General features: G+C 34.4%; 1 protein-coding gene across 4 annotated transcripts; it reads left to right on the top strand.

The window, feature by feature from the left end:
- Positions 1 to 2,463: 2,463 nt before the first annotated feature.
- Positions 2,464 to 11,623, top strand: LOC117933085. 4 transcript variants are annotated; one of them, XM_034854454.1, is made up of 17 exons: positions 2,464 to 2,543; positions 3,045 to 3,334; positions 5,201 to 5,322; positions 5,442 to 5,530; positions 5,615 to 5,650; positions 5,890 to 5,983; positions 6,956 to 6,998; positions 7,121 to 7,221; positions 8,043 to 8,107; positions 8,263 to 8,759; positions 8,862 to 8,949; positions 9,068 to 9,205; positions 9,461 to 10,029; positions 10,398 to 10,533; positions 10,612 to 10,683; positions 10,804 to 10,935; positions 11,039 to 11,623. In XM_034854454.1, exons 2-17 carry the CDS (start codon positions 3,117 to 3,119, stop codon positions 11,150 to 11,152), a joined length of 2,514 nt encoding a protein of 837 aa, XP_034710345.1. In that variant the 5' UTR covers positions 2,464 to 2,543; positions 3,045 to 3,116; the 3' UTR covers positions 11,153 to 11,623. The 4 variants fall into 4 exon arrangements, with proteins under 4 accessions (XP_034710345.1, XP_034710348.1, XP_034710347.1 ...); XM_034854457.1 differs by lacking the exon at positions 2,464 to 2,543 and adding an exon at positions 2,558 to 2,686; XM_034854456.1 differs by lacking the exon at positions 2,464 to 2,543 and adding an exon at positions 2,558 to 2,735.
- Positions 11,624 to 15,833: the final 4,210 nt, after the last annotated feature.

The following is a 15,833-nucleotide window of genomic DNA, read 5'->3' as shown; positions in this document are numbered from 1 at the left end:
AATATATTGTTTTTTTTAAAATAAATTTGAGAAATTTATCAATAGTTTTTATAGAATTGATTGAGAAATAATTGGAAATATAAAAAAATACTTTAAAATTATTATTAAAATTTTGCTTGCATTTTTCTCTCTTCTTCTCATTGTTTCTTAGGGTGTTATTATACACAATAATAAAATTTTAAATAATTAAAAATATTTACATTTATTTAGGTTAAATATACTTTGATTTCTCTTAGGGTATTTTGTTTAGTTGTTAGTTTTATTTATTTCTTATTAGTTATATGTAATTTATTTTATTGGATCTTATTCATTTTTAAGATAATTTTGAACTTCATCAAGTTCTGGTTAATTAAAATTGTAAAATTTAATATAAGCTTGTATTTATGGGTGGTAAAGTTTTTAGAACGACTAATATAAGAAATTAGGAAAATAATGTTTTTGTATTATGTAATTTGATTTCTACTATATTTCTAATTTCAAAATTTGTTTTTAATAAGTTTTGAAATTTGTATTTGACTCTAAATTAGTATTTGATTTTAAAAATGATTTTTAAAATATTTTAGAATTAGGAAACTCTCTATAATTCTAAAAATATATATAAATATAAACAAATATATCTTATTTGAATGATGTCGATGAACTTTCGTAAATCTTAAGAGAGTACAAGTATTTTTAAAAACTTGATTCTTCAACTCGCAAACTTTTAAGATCTTTCTTAAAAGTAACTTTTGACTATAGTAAAAGTCAGAGATCTTGCTGTAAAACTTTGATAACCGTCAAAGAGCACAAACAATTAGGTAAAATTATATACTTTTTTTTTTCTCATATTTAGTGAATTATCTAACGATCTAGATAAGATTTATAGTTTTTTTACACATAAAAGATTGTTATACGATTTATTTTTTACTAATTTTATTTATATCTATAACAAAAAAGTGATTTCCATAAAAACACTTGCAACGGTCAATTTAAGAAAGCATTTTTCAAAATATTTTATTTCTTTTTTTATTAAATTAATTAAAGCATCACATACAATTATATTTTTATAAAATTTGAGATGTGAAAAGACGTAAAAGGGTAGGATGAATTATAAAGTTTGATCAAGTGGGATATCAAATAATGTAGAACCAGGGACGTTGAACCTTTGTCAATGCCCCCAACATCAACTTGTCCACCAAACGACATTTCAAAAAACTCCAAGATTGAGAAGCTTCCTTTTGCTTCTTAACCTTTTTTTTTTTTTTTTTTTTTTCCCTTTTTTAAAAGATTTTTTTTTGAAAAAAAAAAAGAAAAAAAAAAAACCAGAGAGGGGATTTTTTTTCTAGCATAAAATGTGGGAATGCCTAAAGGAAAATTATGTTTTGGACAACTTTTGTGTACATCATGTATGTGGGGTCAAAAGTATTGGGCCCAATACTAAAGTTCTAAATGATATTTCATTGAATTTGCATTTGCTTGAGGCTCAAGTTTGGTTTATTTATAAGAAAAGAACCAAAAAGTGACCTAATTAAACCCTCTTTTTTTTCTTTTTCTTTTTTTAGGATTAGGGTTTAAACCCAAAATTTCAATAATTATTATTTGTTAATTTAATTTTTCACATAATATTATAATTTACTTGTATTTTAATTCTTTTCTTTTCATGTAATGTGATAATTCACAACACATTTTAATTCATTTTTCGGGTATCAAATATTCTTTATCTTATAATATGCCTTGTAACATTTGCATTAAATGTATTATTGAAATAATTTAAATAAGAATTCAATAAAACCCGGTATAGTGATATAACATTCCTATCAAATTAATATCGAAAATATTATTGTATTGTTAATAAAAAAAAGTCAGTGCACATCTCGATCCTGATCGTTTTATATTTAATATCTTATTACTTTGTATCTTATCTCTGATTTTATTAATTTGTATTTTTATCCTAATTACTTGTTTTTACTTATTGGTACTTAAATATTTCATATGTGTCATTATTCAACGATTTAAGTTTTCTCGTATAATTAAAACAAATCCTGATTCAAAATTTAGTATGATAGGGAATCGAGAGTATGTATTTTTTGTATTAATGCAACTAATCCATCGTAGTTTTATTATATAAGGGAAATGATTTGTATTTCGAAAATGAAATACTAAAACCCTAAAAAAGGAAAATAAATTTAAGAGAAAAAGAGGAGCAAGAATGCCAACCAGAATGAGGAAAGAGACAGAGAAGTGAGTACCAACTTTACCTGAATACCAGCTCTACAATTATTATTATTATAATAACAAACAAAACAAAAAAGAAAAAGGCAAGAAAAAAAAAAAAACCAAAATAAAAAATAAAGAATAAACAAATAAAAACTGAAAAAACAAAAAAAAACAACCGAGAGTTGCCAGTCTCCGGTAATCCTTCTGTAGTTGCACCTATTAATAGCCCGAAGAACAAAGAACACAGCCAAATTCCAAGTCATTTACCTGTCGAAACTGGTCCACCAACGTCGTACCAATCGGAGATTCATACATTCCTGTGTCCAAACTTCTACCTTACTGAAAGGGTAGGCTCTAAACTCCAACCCCAAAAGTCCCTTGTCAATCTTTGCCAGATTTCTCTGGATTTTCAATCATATTCTGCCATAAACAACCGCTCATAATATTACTTTGTTCTAGTGTGAAGATTTTTTCACCAACGTACTTTTGGGTATCCTTTTCTTCAGTTTCAATCATCATTGGTTTCATTTCTTCTTGGTGTGAGTCCCTGTGGGTTCATGTTTCTAGTGTGGGTGTGTTGAGTAGTACTAGTATGTCATTTATTTGGTGTGAAAACAAATGTATTGGGGATGAAGTTTTCCAGGAAACAAACCATTTTCTGATTGGATAGCAGGCTTTTGGGAGATGGGTTTGTATTGTTTGCTTGTTTTTTTCTCTGGTACTTGTGTTCAAAGATGTGGGATTGAATATTGAAGAAGTGCGATTAGTGGGAAAGAAATAGTATATACAACTGTTGCTTGTTTGCTTCTTGGGATTGAGCTTTGTTTTCTGTTTGTCTGTGTGTGAAGGTTGGAGAGAGACAGGAGGGGTATTGCTTTTTTGGGAGAGAATTGAATTTGGTTTGGAGGAGGCCTAAAGTGATGGAACAGAAGCACATTTTGTTGTCTGCGCTGAGCGTTGGGGTGGGTGTCTCGGTTGGGCTTGGTTTGGCTTCTGGACAGACAGTGAGTCGATGGACAGGGCTGAATTGCTCGCCGGACGCCATTACAGAAGAGCAGATTGAGCATGAGCTTCTGCGGCAGGTTGTGGATGGAAGGGAAAGCAAGGTCACCTTTGATGAATTTCCTTATTTCCTCAGGTAATGAGATTGATGAATTTTTCATCCCCAATGATTCATTATTTGCATATGTATTCCTTATTCTTAAATCCATATGAAAATTTAGAGGCCTTGTTAGAGAAAATTGTATTGATATTTAGTGTAAAACTAATATTATTGTTTGATTGTTTTAATCAATTTAGTCTGTTATTACCACCATGTGGATGATCTGGTATTAAGATATTTTCTGCATATGCTTCTTCTGTCACCCATGATGTATTGCTGTTAAACTACTGATTCTTCAATACCCTTCTGAAATTCTTTTAATAATTTTCTTTTGGGGATTCTAATTGATGGGGGTTTCATTTTTTTTTCTTCCCATCTTTCTGGATTTTTTTTTCCTGTCATATTATTGGTTTGTGTTATTGAATCCAAGCGAATCTGGGGATTCTCTCTTTGATTTCCATTTCACTTCAGTTTTGTGTTCTAAGCTTCATCTTTTAGATTTAATGGATTAGAAAGAGGAGTAATTATTTGGGAATTTGGGAATGAAGGGTGTCTTTTTTGAGGTACATATGCTTATGACTTTGTCTGAAGGTCCCTTACCTATAAGGAAAAAGTTTAGACTAGGATGCAATTTGGGGTGGTTAGAGTTTCCCTGTTAAATTGCCTAAGATCACTGTTATTTCTTTTTGAGACTCTCATGTCTTCTAAAGTCTTATGTTCAAAAAGAAGTTCACTCAATCTCAAAAGTGCCCATAAAGCATCTTCTTCCTTTCCCCCTTTTTTCCCACATAGGCTTCATCCTGTAGCAGTACTGGATCTACCTATTATTCCCATACTTATCGGATGTATGCTAATATTACATATTTAGAGGTATGATTTTCAGTCAAGGGCATATCAACAACAGTTGCTCCTGGTTGTTGTGAATATCCGTTATAACATAGTTTACTCATAGAGTAGCTGATGAGAGACGATCAATCCATCTCAAGTACCAATTCTTCTCAATTCTAGTTTTTGCAATTAGAATTAATCTCTGTGTAAACCATTCGGCATTTTGGTGAGGAAATTCTAAAAATGGAAGTTCCTTGGAGCCGTCTGTTCTGTATTTTGTTTTGGTGTTTCTCAATATTGGTAAGTGCAGATGCCAGAAGAAAGGTTGGTGACCATGAGCACTATGTGGCACTGGAAGTGAGATGTTGGGCACATCATTTCCAATCCAACTTTCCAGGCTTGTCGGTTTCTTTTTCATGCACCAGTGCTGTCTTTAAGTTACCCTTTAATATCTGCTGTCATATGCAACTTGCATCTTGTAAAACTGGTCCAGTTTGTGTATTTGCCACTTCATGTGGGCGTATGGATGTCCATGAAAGGTTGTAACTGGTGTTAGCACTTTGAAAGCACTTTTTCTATATGAGAATATTTATTTTTGTATTCTTGGGTTTTTATGCAAATTGTTGACACTGTTTGATCCTCAAGTCTGAAACTTCAAATTTTCCTCTTAATTAAATGTACTCCAAGGATTTTCTTTTGGTCTTTTTCTGTGATCAGGTTAGTAGTATGCAAATCATGGTTTGAGGAAGTAGAAACTTGACAGCATTGGCATCTTCCAAGGTCTTAGCTTTCACAAATTTGTTACTTTTGAGATGTTACATTTATCATTCTTTATTAAGATATACATGGAGTTCTTAGCTATTGTTTCTAATAGGCCTTTTTTGAAATGCCATGTAAAATGTTGACTGTGCAGAGTGTCGCAATTTTTTGAAGTAGTCATAGAACACTCCCATATCATTCTAGTTTACATAGACACTAATTCTAAACTCAGATTCATTACATTGATCTAAACGTCTCTTGATCTCTTATTATATTTATGCTAATGTTGTTCCTTTCTATTAATGGCTATGACAGTGAGCAGACACGAGTATTACTTACAAGTGCTGCATATGTTCATCTAAAACACTCTGACTTTTCTAAGCACACTCGAAACCTTGCACCTGCAAGCAGGGCTATTTTGCTCTCAGGACCTGCTGGTATGCTCTCTGGAATATGTTCTCTGACCCTGCATTTGGATATTTATGTTTCTGAGTCCTTTTGATGGCCTAACTTGTTTGCCTTTTGCTTTACTTTTATTTTTGTTAATCTTTTGAAGAACTTTACCAGCAAACACTTGCCAAAGCTTTAGCACATTTCTTTGAAGCAAAGTTGCTGCTGTTGGATGTTAATGACTTTTCTCTAAAGGTGAAACATGTACAGACTCAATCATCCTGAAGTTTATCTTTGCATGCTATATCACTAAATCTTGCTATGATTGCCATTTCACAGCTGCAAGGCAAATATGGTTGTCCCAAAAAAGAATCTGTAAGCTTTCTCTGATTTCTTTGTTTGCTGAAATGAAAACGCCTTTCCCTCCATGAATACTTGCATTTTGATTTAGTAGGGTCAATCAAGTTTAACCATGTAACATTGCAATCATCATTCTCTGTTGTCAACTAAATACTTTTCATTCCAGCAATTCATGTTTAACTTGCCCTGTGTTAAATAAGTTAACCAATGGGCTCTAATGGAGTATTTCCTAACTGGAAAGCTTCTTTTTGTAGTCTTCCAAGAAGTCCATCTCAGAAACAACATTGGGGCGAATGTCTAGTTTTCTTGGCTCTTTCTCAATCCTTCCCCAAAGAGAAGAAACCAAAGGTATTAACAGAATTCCAGCTTCTAATATTTAAAACTTTAATTTTCACAAGATTCAAGTGGTACAACTTTGTGGTTTGTTGAGTGCTTTGTGATTTTTTTGATTCCTGTATATTTTTAAGAATACTGAGTCGGGTTCCTCTCCTACCCGTATTGAATAGAACATGTTGAGCCAAATCTTCTTCATGTAAAACCTGCTATAGTTTATGTTGCTAAACATTTGGTTTTTGTTCATGTTAATTAAGCTAGCAATTGGCCTAAAAACTTAAGCTTTTGGGCCAACCATGTATATCATACCAACTTACACTCCCAAGTCCTAAGAACCCTTGTCACATGAAGACTTCTTTGAGCTTGCACTTAGGATTAATCAATGAATAAATAAACATTGGTGAGGTTCAAACATATTGCCTCCCATAAAACAAGGCACTGATACCGTATTAGGGTACCAGTTGACCTAAAAGTTTAAACTGTTAGGTGATGTGCCAACTATGTATGTCATTGCAACTTACACTTGGGTTAAAGCCCTAATACCCTTTGTCCTTGGCAGTCTTTTTTGGGTTTGCACATAGGCTTGATAAATGGAGAAATAAACATTGGTTAGAACAAAAAATATATCCTCCCGTAAACCAAGATTCTGATGCCATGTTAGGTGATCAATTGACCTAAAAGCTTAATTTGTTGAGTACTAGGCCAAATATGTGTAACATATCCATTTACACTTGAGCTAAAGCCCTAACAATGTCCATATAACTCATAATAGGCAGAGGAGGAATACCTACGGTTTTAAAGATGCGTTTGTAGTTATCACTGATCATTAATTGTGATATACTATACCTGGTTAGATGAACCAAACATTACATTCTTTTAACAAACTACTACTCATGCCTTTTTATTTTCTTTACTGTGTTGTTATTTTTACTTTGTGTTGACTCTATTTTCTCCACAACTTAGCTCTGATAAGAACTTCTATTACAGGCACATTATCTAGGCAAAGCAGTGGTGCCGATATTAAATCAAGGTATGGTAGATCACTCATACTCTAAATTCTGCTGGCCCAAGTAATTGGGATTCAAGGGTTTGTCCATTTAGGTATTAAGTCTCATGTATCACTTCTAAAGCTGTAGCTGTGCTTATTTGCAGATGTATGGAAGGTGCTAATAATCCTCCAAAGCATCGCAGGAATGCTTCTACTTCATCTGATATGAACACTGTTGCTTCCCAATCTACCACTCAAAGTTCAGGTTGCATCTCAGAACTTAATTGAAATACCCTTAGTTTCCTCTGCATCACTGCCATTCAATAACACAAATCTATAGGAATTCCACATTGGATGGATTCTATCAAGGAGAATATCACCTGAATCATCTCAACCTTATGAACCTATCCAATTCCAATTGTTGAGTATCCATTGTTTATCCATTATTTTTCACCAAATTGATCAATGAATATGGTAGTTAAGTTTTTCCAATCAATCTGGATTTTGTTTTACTACATGTGAGCATTAGGGAGCATATGAGATGGGGTTCTCCTTATCATGTGATGCTTAATTTGAATCCATTTTCCCATCTTGACTTTATTTTCATAAATGCTACATTTGAAGGTTTGCAACTAGTGAACCAATTGTCTAGCATTCAACCAATAGAACACTTGAACTCACAATTTTGTGCAAGTTGTTTTTATTTTGCTATTCATTTTTTTGGGTCTGAATGTTCACAATATACAGCTATAAGTACCCTTCCTTTATGAATTTTCAGCTTTTTGATATAACTAGTCACGTTATTTTGCTAAATGAAAACATTATCTCTTAAGTTTTGTAAACTTTTGCATTTGACTATTTCCCTTCAAATTTATATTTGTTCCTATTTCGAAATTTTTGAGACCAGCTACTGAGTAGTTTAAGCATGGCCCTATTTGTCCTTTGGGATATAGTACTGTGACATGCTCTATTTTCTTGCTTTTATATTGGTGTTATTTAATTGTCACTCCATAATTTTTAGCTACTCACCTCTCTTTGGAAAGAAATGTTATTCTTACTGCTGTTCATTTCTTTTATTTTTTTTAGCTCATGTCAAGCGCACAAGCAGCTGGGCTTTTGATGAGAAACGTCTTTTGCAGTCACTTTGCAAGGTAATCTAGGACGAATAAGTTTTCTGTTCTAAATCTGAGAGTCCTATCATATTCATGCATGATCTTGTTTTGATGATGTTTTATCATGATTGAGAGAAGATGCAAATCTTGCTTATTTTAGTTACTGACAGGCAGATGTGTTATATTACTAACAGGTCTTGGTTTCAGTATCGGAAGCACGTTCCATTATTTTATACATCAGGGATGTTGAGAAGTTTCTTCTCCAATCAGATAGATTTTACAAATTGTTCCAGAAAATGTTGGACAAACTTTCAGGGTCAGTTCTGATACTTGGTTCCCGCATGTTGGACAATGATGATGAGGGCAGAGAAGTGGATGAGAGAGTGGGCCTTCTATTCCCTTACAATATTGAAATCAGGGCACCGGAGGATGAGACACGTCTTGATAGCTGGAAAGCTCAACTGGAAGAGGAGATAAAGATGCTCCAGTTTCAGGAAAACAAAAACCATATTGCTGAGGTGCTTGCAGCAAATGATCTCGACTGTGATGATTTGGGTTCAATCTGCCATGCAGACTCTATGATTCTAAGTAACTACATAGAAGAGATTGTAATATCTGCAATATCTTATCATTTGATGAATAACAAAGATCCAGAATACCGAAATGGAAAGCTTGTCATATCTTCCAAGAGGTAGATACAATTGTTTCTATGCTTCTGTCTTCTCAGCTTCTTTATTTATTTAGTTTAGTTTAAACAGAGTTCCATATAACTCATCTTGTGGCCCTGGTACAGTTTGTCCCATGGCTTGAATATATTCCAGCAAGGTAAAAGTGGTGGAAAAGATACACTAAAACTGGAAACAAATGCTGAATCTTCTAAGGTTTGTTTTACATCTCGGCATTCTACAATTCAACAATCTGATCATAGTGTGGTTGATATTGGAACTTAACTATACCAATGTGCTTTAATTATATGCTTTGTTTTTCTATTGAATTTAGGATACTGAAGGGGAAGAGAGTACTGGTGGAAAGCCTGAAGGAAAGGCTGAGACTTCAGCACCTGGAAGCAAGAGTGAGACTGAGAAATCTGCACTAGCAAAGAAGGATGGTGAGAATCAACCTGCAACAAAAGCTGCAGTAAGTCCTTTTCCTTCAATGTTCGTTTGAAAAGAGGGATAGAATAGGGGATGTGAGATAAATCTTGTGGGTTCATGCATTGAATTTAATGCAACTTAGATTCTAGGTGTGTCACAAATGTCCCTGTCTTCTGAAAGTTTAAAACAAAGCTAAGCGATTACAATGCTGATTTTTGTAAAAGAAAATTTTATTGGGAAAATTTTCCATCATTCCCTTACTCTTTTAACTGTTGAACTGTTAATTGTTTCCCTCCAGGACGTTCCACCTGACAATGAATTTGAGAAGCGTATAAGGCCAGAGGTTATCCCAGCGAATGAGATAGGAGTGACATTTGATGATATCGGTGCTTTGAGTGACATTAAAGAATCACTTCAGGAGCTGGTCATGCTCCCTCTTCGAAGGCCAGACCTCTTCAAGGGTGGGCTTCTTAAGCCTTGTAGGGGAATATTGCTCTTTGGGCCTCCTGGTACTGGAAAAACCATGCTGGCAAAGGCCATTGCCAATGAAGCTGGAGCAAGCTTCATCAATGTCTCAATGTCCACCATCACTTCAAAATGGTTTGGTGAAGATGAGAAGAATGTTCGAGCTCTGTTCACACTCGCAGCAAAGGTCTCCCCAACTATTATTTTTGTGGATGAGGTCGATAGCATGCTCGGGCAGCGGACTAGAGTTGGAGAGCATGAAGCAATGCGTAAGATTAAGAATGAGTTCATGACACATTGGGATGGGCTACTGACAAAAGCTGGTGAACGAATCCTTGTTCTTGCTGCAACCAACAGGCCATTTGACCTTGACGAGGCAATTATCAGGCGGTTTGAGCGCAGGTAGATTTGTATATTGTATTACACTCAGCATCATTCTCATCGTTTTACTGCATCCCTTAATCTTCAACTACAAAAAAGGCCAGATCTTCATCAAAGCATGAAAACTCAAATAGTTTTAAGTAAATCCATGTAGTAATATTTGTGACGTTTTCCACTTTTACCCATTCTCTTTTACTCCCTTGAGCTTGCACTTGACTCCCTAGAAAACATGTCTCTCCTTTGACTATCAATCTCAAATTCTAAGAGAAACTTTTCCCTTTACTTTATCATCTTCTGTGTTATCAAATCAAAATATCAGAAATGTTTTAAGTAGATAAGCGTGTCACTGTGCTTCGATCAGACAAACTAATGGTCTATATGATGAACAGAATTATGGTTGGTCTACCATCTGTGGAGAGCAGGGAGATGATCTTGAAGACTCTCCTGGCAAAAGAAAAAGCAGAGGATCTTGACTTTAAGGAGCTTGCAACCATGACAGAAGGATATACTGGAAGTGATCTTAAGGTTTGTACTTCTACTGATGGCAATGGTGAATTGATTAAGAATCAGCTGTGTTAACCTTGGCATTAACTATTGAAACAGAACTTGTGCGTGACGGCAGCTTATCGACCTGTTAGGGAGCTACTACAACAAGAGAGAATGATGAAGGATAAGGTAACAACTTTCTTAGCTTCTCCAAGTATTCTTTTCTTCCTTTTTCCCTCTTTCCAACATGTTTTCCACAGTAGAACACAATGGCTTTTTTTTTTTTCCTCATGATTTTTCTTTTTACAGGAAAAGAAGCAGAAAGCTGATGAAGGGCAAAGCTCAGAGGATGCTTTGGATGCCAAAGAAGAAGCTAAAGAGGAGAAAGAAATTGTTCTGAGACCCTTAAACATGGAAGACATGAGGCAGGCAAAGAATCAGGTAACTACTTCTGAGTCTCATTTTTCTTCTTGAAATGCAATGCACAAAACTTCTGGCTTTCACAGGAGTGGACATGCATCTAATATCTTTAACCTGGTTGCAGGTTGCTTCTAGTTTTGCTTCTGAGGGAGCAGTAATGAATGAGCTGAAGCAGTGGAATGAGTTGTATGGAGAAGGTGGTTCAAGGAAGAAGAAACAACTGACCTACTTCCTATAGGCCACATCCTATACACACGCATCAGCAGCACCATTCTTTGTGAGAAGGGTTGAAAAAGTTTGGGAAGCCAGAAAGCCATTCACCTAAAACCCGCTAGTTATGGCCATGCAACACTGAATTGAAAGCTGTAGAGTGAGATGGGCAAAGAAATCTGGACAGCCCAGAAAAGCATGCATAGGGGTGTTTTAGTGTATCCTTCATATCGGTATTTATTAGGCCATTATACAAACAAACTGTTACCAGTTTCTGGGTGTTTCTTAGTAATGATTATTATGTAAATGTGTGGTACTTGGAGATGCCTATGGATTTGCAGAAAGTGAGAGAAACTACTATTGGGTTTGGCTATTTCTGTGTGGACTCTCTTCATGCAGTAGCATTTGTACATTGGTAGTGTAAACTTCATGGTACAGTAGCTGTAGTTAGATTCTACAAAATGATTTTCACATTTTGAATGATTTGCATTTGCTGCAATATTTCACTGCTTATTCATCAGATATGACAAACATATTGTAGTACTGGTATGATATCGATAAATAACTTAGAGTTGATTTGGGAGAGGGGGTGAAGGTTTGAATCTTGGTTCCCCAGGGGTGGGGGGGTGTTTGTGAATAGATAGTCCTTTTATTATAGCTTAAAATTTCAAGTCTTTATGGACTTGCTTTTGGCCGGCTCCGTTCCCGGTTCATCTAGTAGACAAGATGATTAGCACTTGGAGCTATAGTTTGAGTTTAGGTAGTGTGGATTGAAAACGGCCCAAGAACTCTCATAGGTGTTAGCTCTGATGCCATTTGTTGAGTATACAGAAGATCTGATATCACTTGTTAGGAAGAATCACGACATTTAAATGCAATGGAAAAAAATAAAATAAAATAGAGAAGACAAACTATTTACATAGTTTAGTGTAAGCACTCATGTCCACGCGAAAGAGAAATCAAATTTATTATAACTTTCAAGATTACACATTTTAAACTCTCACAACCTTTCTCTACCTAAAGCCCGATACGTCCTTTTATCTATTTCTCTTCACACTTTTCTTACCCAGTATTTTTTCTCTATTTCTAAAATAAAACCAAATATTTATAGAACCTTACTTGTTAACCTTAAAACTATTGTTTCCTAATTCTAATCAAACTTAAAAAGGTAATTTATCAAAATACAAACTCTATGAATATTGACTTTTCTAAAAGTTAAAAATAAATAAATAAATTTGAGTCAAATCCCAATATACTCCACTTGACTCAAATTTTCTCAATCCTGTATTATTAATGAGAACAAGCATGTGTCAAGTTTAAACTCTCATCAAACTTGACTCGAAAAATCATCTTGATCTTCTTTATAACTTCATTCATTTTACAATTACTCTCATCTTTGTGCCAATGAGTACTCTTAACAAAAACAAAGTTTTGATCATCTTGTTGTGCTCTTCTAATTTGACAATTTCTTTCAACACTCGCAAAAGACTCTTCATGACTTGGATTTACCTTCATAGCTCTACTTAAAATTGTTTTCTTGATCAATGCGTAAAATTTTTTCACCCTTTTCCCTTTCATAGCTATCAAAGTATCTTTGTTGATCTTCATAATATTGTTCTTTGTATAAAAATCATAACCTAAATTGTGCAAAGCCCCTAAAGAAATTAAACTTTTCCTCAACTTAGAAACGTGCTTGACATTACTCAATATCCTCACAACACCATCAAACATCCTCACCTTTTATGGAACCAATCCTAGTGACTTTGGAGCTTGAATCATTGCCCATTCAAATAGTACTAGCATTACATTCCTTATAGATATCAAACTACTCCTTATATGGGCACATGTAAAAGGAACTTCAAGAATCCAAAATCCAAGAGTTAACAAAGTTTTTAGCAACTATAATTAAAAAGCATCACCTTCCTTATCAAACTCGTCATCAACAATATTAATAGAATTTGAAATATCTTAGGATTTGAGATTTTTCCTTGCTTCTAAGTGCTTTGTTAATATACAAGGATGAAAATATTAGGTTTTTACGAATATATCGATAACATGTTTTACGTATATATTGAAAAATATTGGTGGGAAGAGTGTAAATAATTTTTATTTTTATTTTATTTTATTCTATTAGTCTTATATTTTTGGGAAGAGTCCTATTAGAAATTGTATTTATTTAATTTAATTTTATTCTATTAGTCTTATATTTTTGGGAATAGTCTTCTTGGGAATTATTTTTAGTGGAGTCTCATTCCTTTTAGAAGTAAAATTCCCTTCCACTTTGAGTCTTGTTCTGATTACAAGTAGATTCTCATTAGAACTGTGTTAATAGCCTATAAAAGTAGGTCGCCCCTCACTCTCTATATATGAATAGCAAATTTTCAGAGAATTTTTGAGAACCTAGCTTACTGAGTGCACCTAATACGAGATTTGACTATTGAATCCTGGAGGTAGACCATTAGTACCCTAGTGCATCAAGTTCGTTTTCGAGGAGGGTGGATCTATTTAAAGGACAGTGTTTGTTACGCCTCAACCGATAAGTTTTTATTCTTATTAATTCTGTTATTTGTTTGTATCTTTTGGGCTAGTCCTTTATTTCCATATCCTTAAAACCCAACAATCTTAAAATATATCCAAATGGAAGCTTTCCTAGTTCACACCCGTCCTGACACCTCTAAAATTGATCCATTCAACGAGACATTCTTTAAGAGATGGCAGGAAAGGGTTTTCTCTGCAATGTTGGTAAGTTTAAGAGCACCCTTGAACTTGTGGGGGGAAGCTATCCTATCCGCATGTCATATTTAAAATAGAGTACCCTACAAAAAAACTGGTAAAACTCCTTATGAGTTGTGGAAGGGTTAAAACAAGCTCCCAAACAGTGACACAACAAGTTTGATCATGTGTTAGTAACTAATGGATATTCCATTAATGATGTTGGTAAGTGTATCTATAGCAAGTATGAGAATAACACATGTTTAGTCATTTGCCTTTATGTTGATGAGATGTTGATATTTGGAACTAGCCTAAAGGTTGTGTGTGAGACCAAGAAATTCCCAGGTTCTAAGTTTGATATGAAAGACCTAGGAGAGGTAGAGGTGATTCTAGAAATTAAAATAACTAGAACACCTAATGGGCTTAAACTTTCTCAAGAGCACTATGTTGAAAAGATCGATCTTAAGGAAGTTTGAATACTTTGATTGTAAACCAGTGTCAATTCCTTATGATCCTAGCTCACAGTTGAAGAAAAATAGAGAACATAGTATTGCTTAAATAGAGTATGCTCAGATCATAAGGAGCCTAATGTACTTAATGAACTGTGCCAAACCTGACATTGCTTATGTAGTAGGTAGATTGAGTTGGTACACCCAAAGTCCTAATTAGAACTATTAGATTGTTGTTCGTAGAGTCCTTTAGTATTTGAGAGGCACCATTAACTATGGTTTGTGCTTTAGTGGATTTCGAAGTGTCCTTGAAGGATTTAGAGATGAAAATTGGATCTCGGATTCAGCTGAGATGAAATCCGCTAATGGATATGTTTTTATCCTTGGTGGAAGTGCAGTTTCTTGGAAGTCTGTTAAGTAAACTTGCATTACTCGGTCTACCATAGATATTGCCTTAGAAAAGACAAGTTATGAGGTTGAGTGGCTTAGAAACCTCTTAGTAGATATCCCTTGATGGACGAGACCAGCTCCGTCTGTGTCTATGCATTGTGATAGCCAAGCTGTAATTGATAAGGCTAAGAGTAAAATATCTAATGGGAAGAACATGCATATACGCCTAAGGTACAATATTGTGTAGCAGTTACTTGAAACAGGGGTTATATCCTAGAATTTGTGAGGTCATAGTTGAATTTGGTCGATCCTTTGACCAAACCACTAAATAAGAAACTAGTGGAAGAAACATCGAGGGGGATGAGGCTTATGCCTATTATAGAAGTCAAGAGTGATCGTAACCCAACCTATTAGAATGGAAATTCCATGAAGTAGGTTCATATGGGTATTAACAAATTGTTGACTTGATGTGCTCTATCAACTCTAATTGTATGAGAGTTTAGCCATATGGTGTAGATAGAGCGTATTCTGCATTAATTAAGGTTGAGTGTTTACTGTTAATGAATACTATATTCCTTATGGATGGTATGTTTAAATGCAAAACATACTTGATGGATTCACCTATATGAGAGTGGAGGTGGGGTCACTTCCAATGAGAACTTAGGCAGGTTCTCTAGAGCTCTCATGAATATCCAGGCAAGGTGCATGACCTATTTGTGCCAACCCGTTTTGTACAACTCGTAGTGTAGTTGAGAAAACTAATGTGGATAAAAGTCTCTTGAGTTACATCAAGAAACACTGGTTCATAGAAATTTATTTTCACCGTGATTTGTGACTTAATACTTAATTTGTCTTAAGACTGTTTCATAGCCTTTGGACACCAGTACTGATGCATTGGATTTTTTTTTCCTAAAAAAAAAAAAAAAAATTACGTTTACACTCTGTGGGGGATTGTAGGAAGAATGTAAATAGTTTTTATTTTTATTTTATTTTATTCTATTAGTCTTATATTTTTAGAGAGTTTTTCAGAGTCTTTCATACATCTATTTAGAGGAATTTTTTGAGAATCGAGCTTACAAAGTGCACCCAATACGAGATTTGGCTATTGAATCCTAGAGGTAGACCACTGGTACCCTAGTGCACCAAGTTCGTCTTCGA

This window comes from Vitis riparia, chromosome 16 (assembly GCF_004353265.1).
Source record: "Vitis riparia cultivar Riparia Gloire de Montpellier isolate 1030 chromosome 16, EGFV_Vit.rip_1.0, whole genome shotgun sequence".
NCBI lineage: Eukaryota > Viridiplantae > Streptophyta > Magnoliopsida > Vitales > Vitaceae > Vitis > Vitis riparia.
The sequence above is the reverse complement of the archived record's forward strand: the minus strand, read 5'-3'. Positions and strand labels throughout refer to the sequence as shown.

Excerpts from the sequence above, each read along its gene's own strand:
- LOC117933085 (XM_034854454.1), top strand. The coding sequence starts at position 3,117 with ATGGAACAGAAGCACATTTTGTTGTCTGCGCTGAGCGTTGGGGTGGGT. Across the intron at positions 5,984-6,955 it reads CCAAAGAGAAGAAACCAAAG|GCACATTATCTAGGCAAAGC; the intron begins GTATTAACAGAA and ends CTTCTATTACAG. Across the intron at positions 8,108-8,262 it reads TTTTGCAGTCACTTTGCAAG|GTCTTGGTTTCAGTATCGGA; the intron begins GTAATCTAGGAC and ends TATTACTAACAG.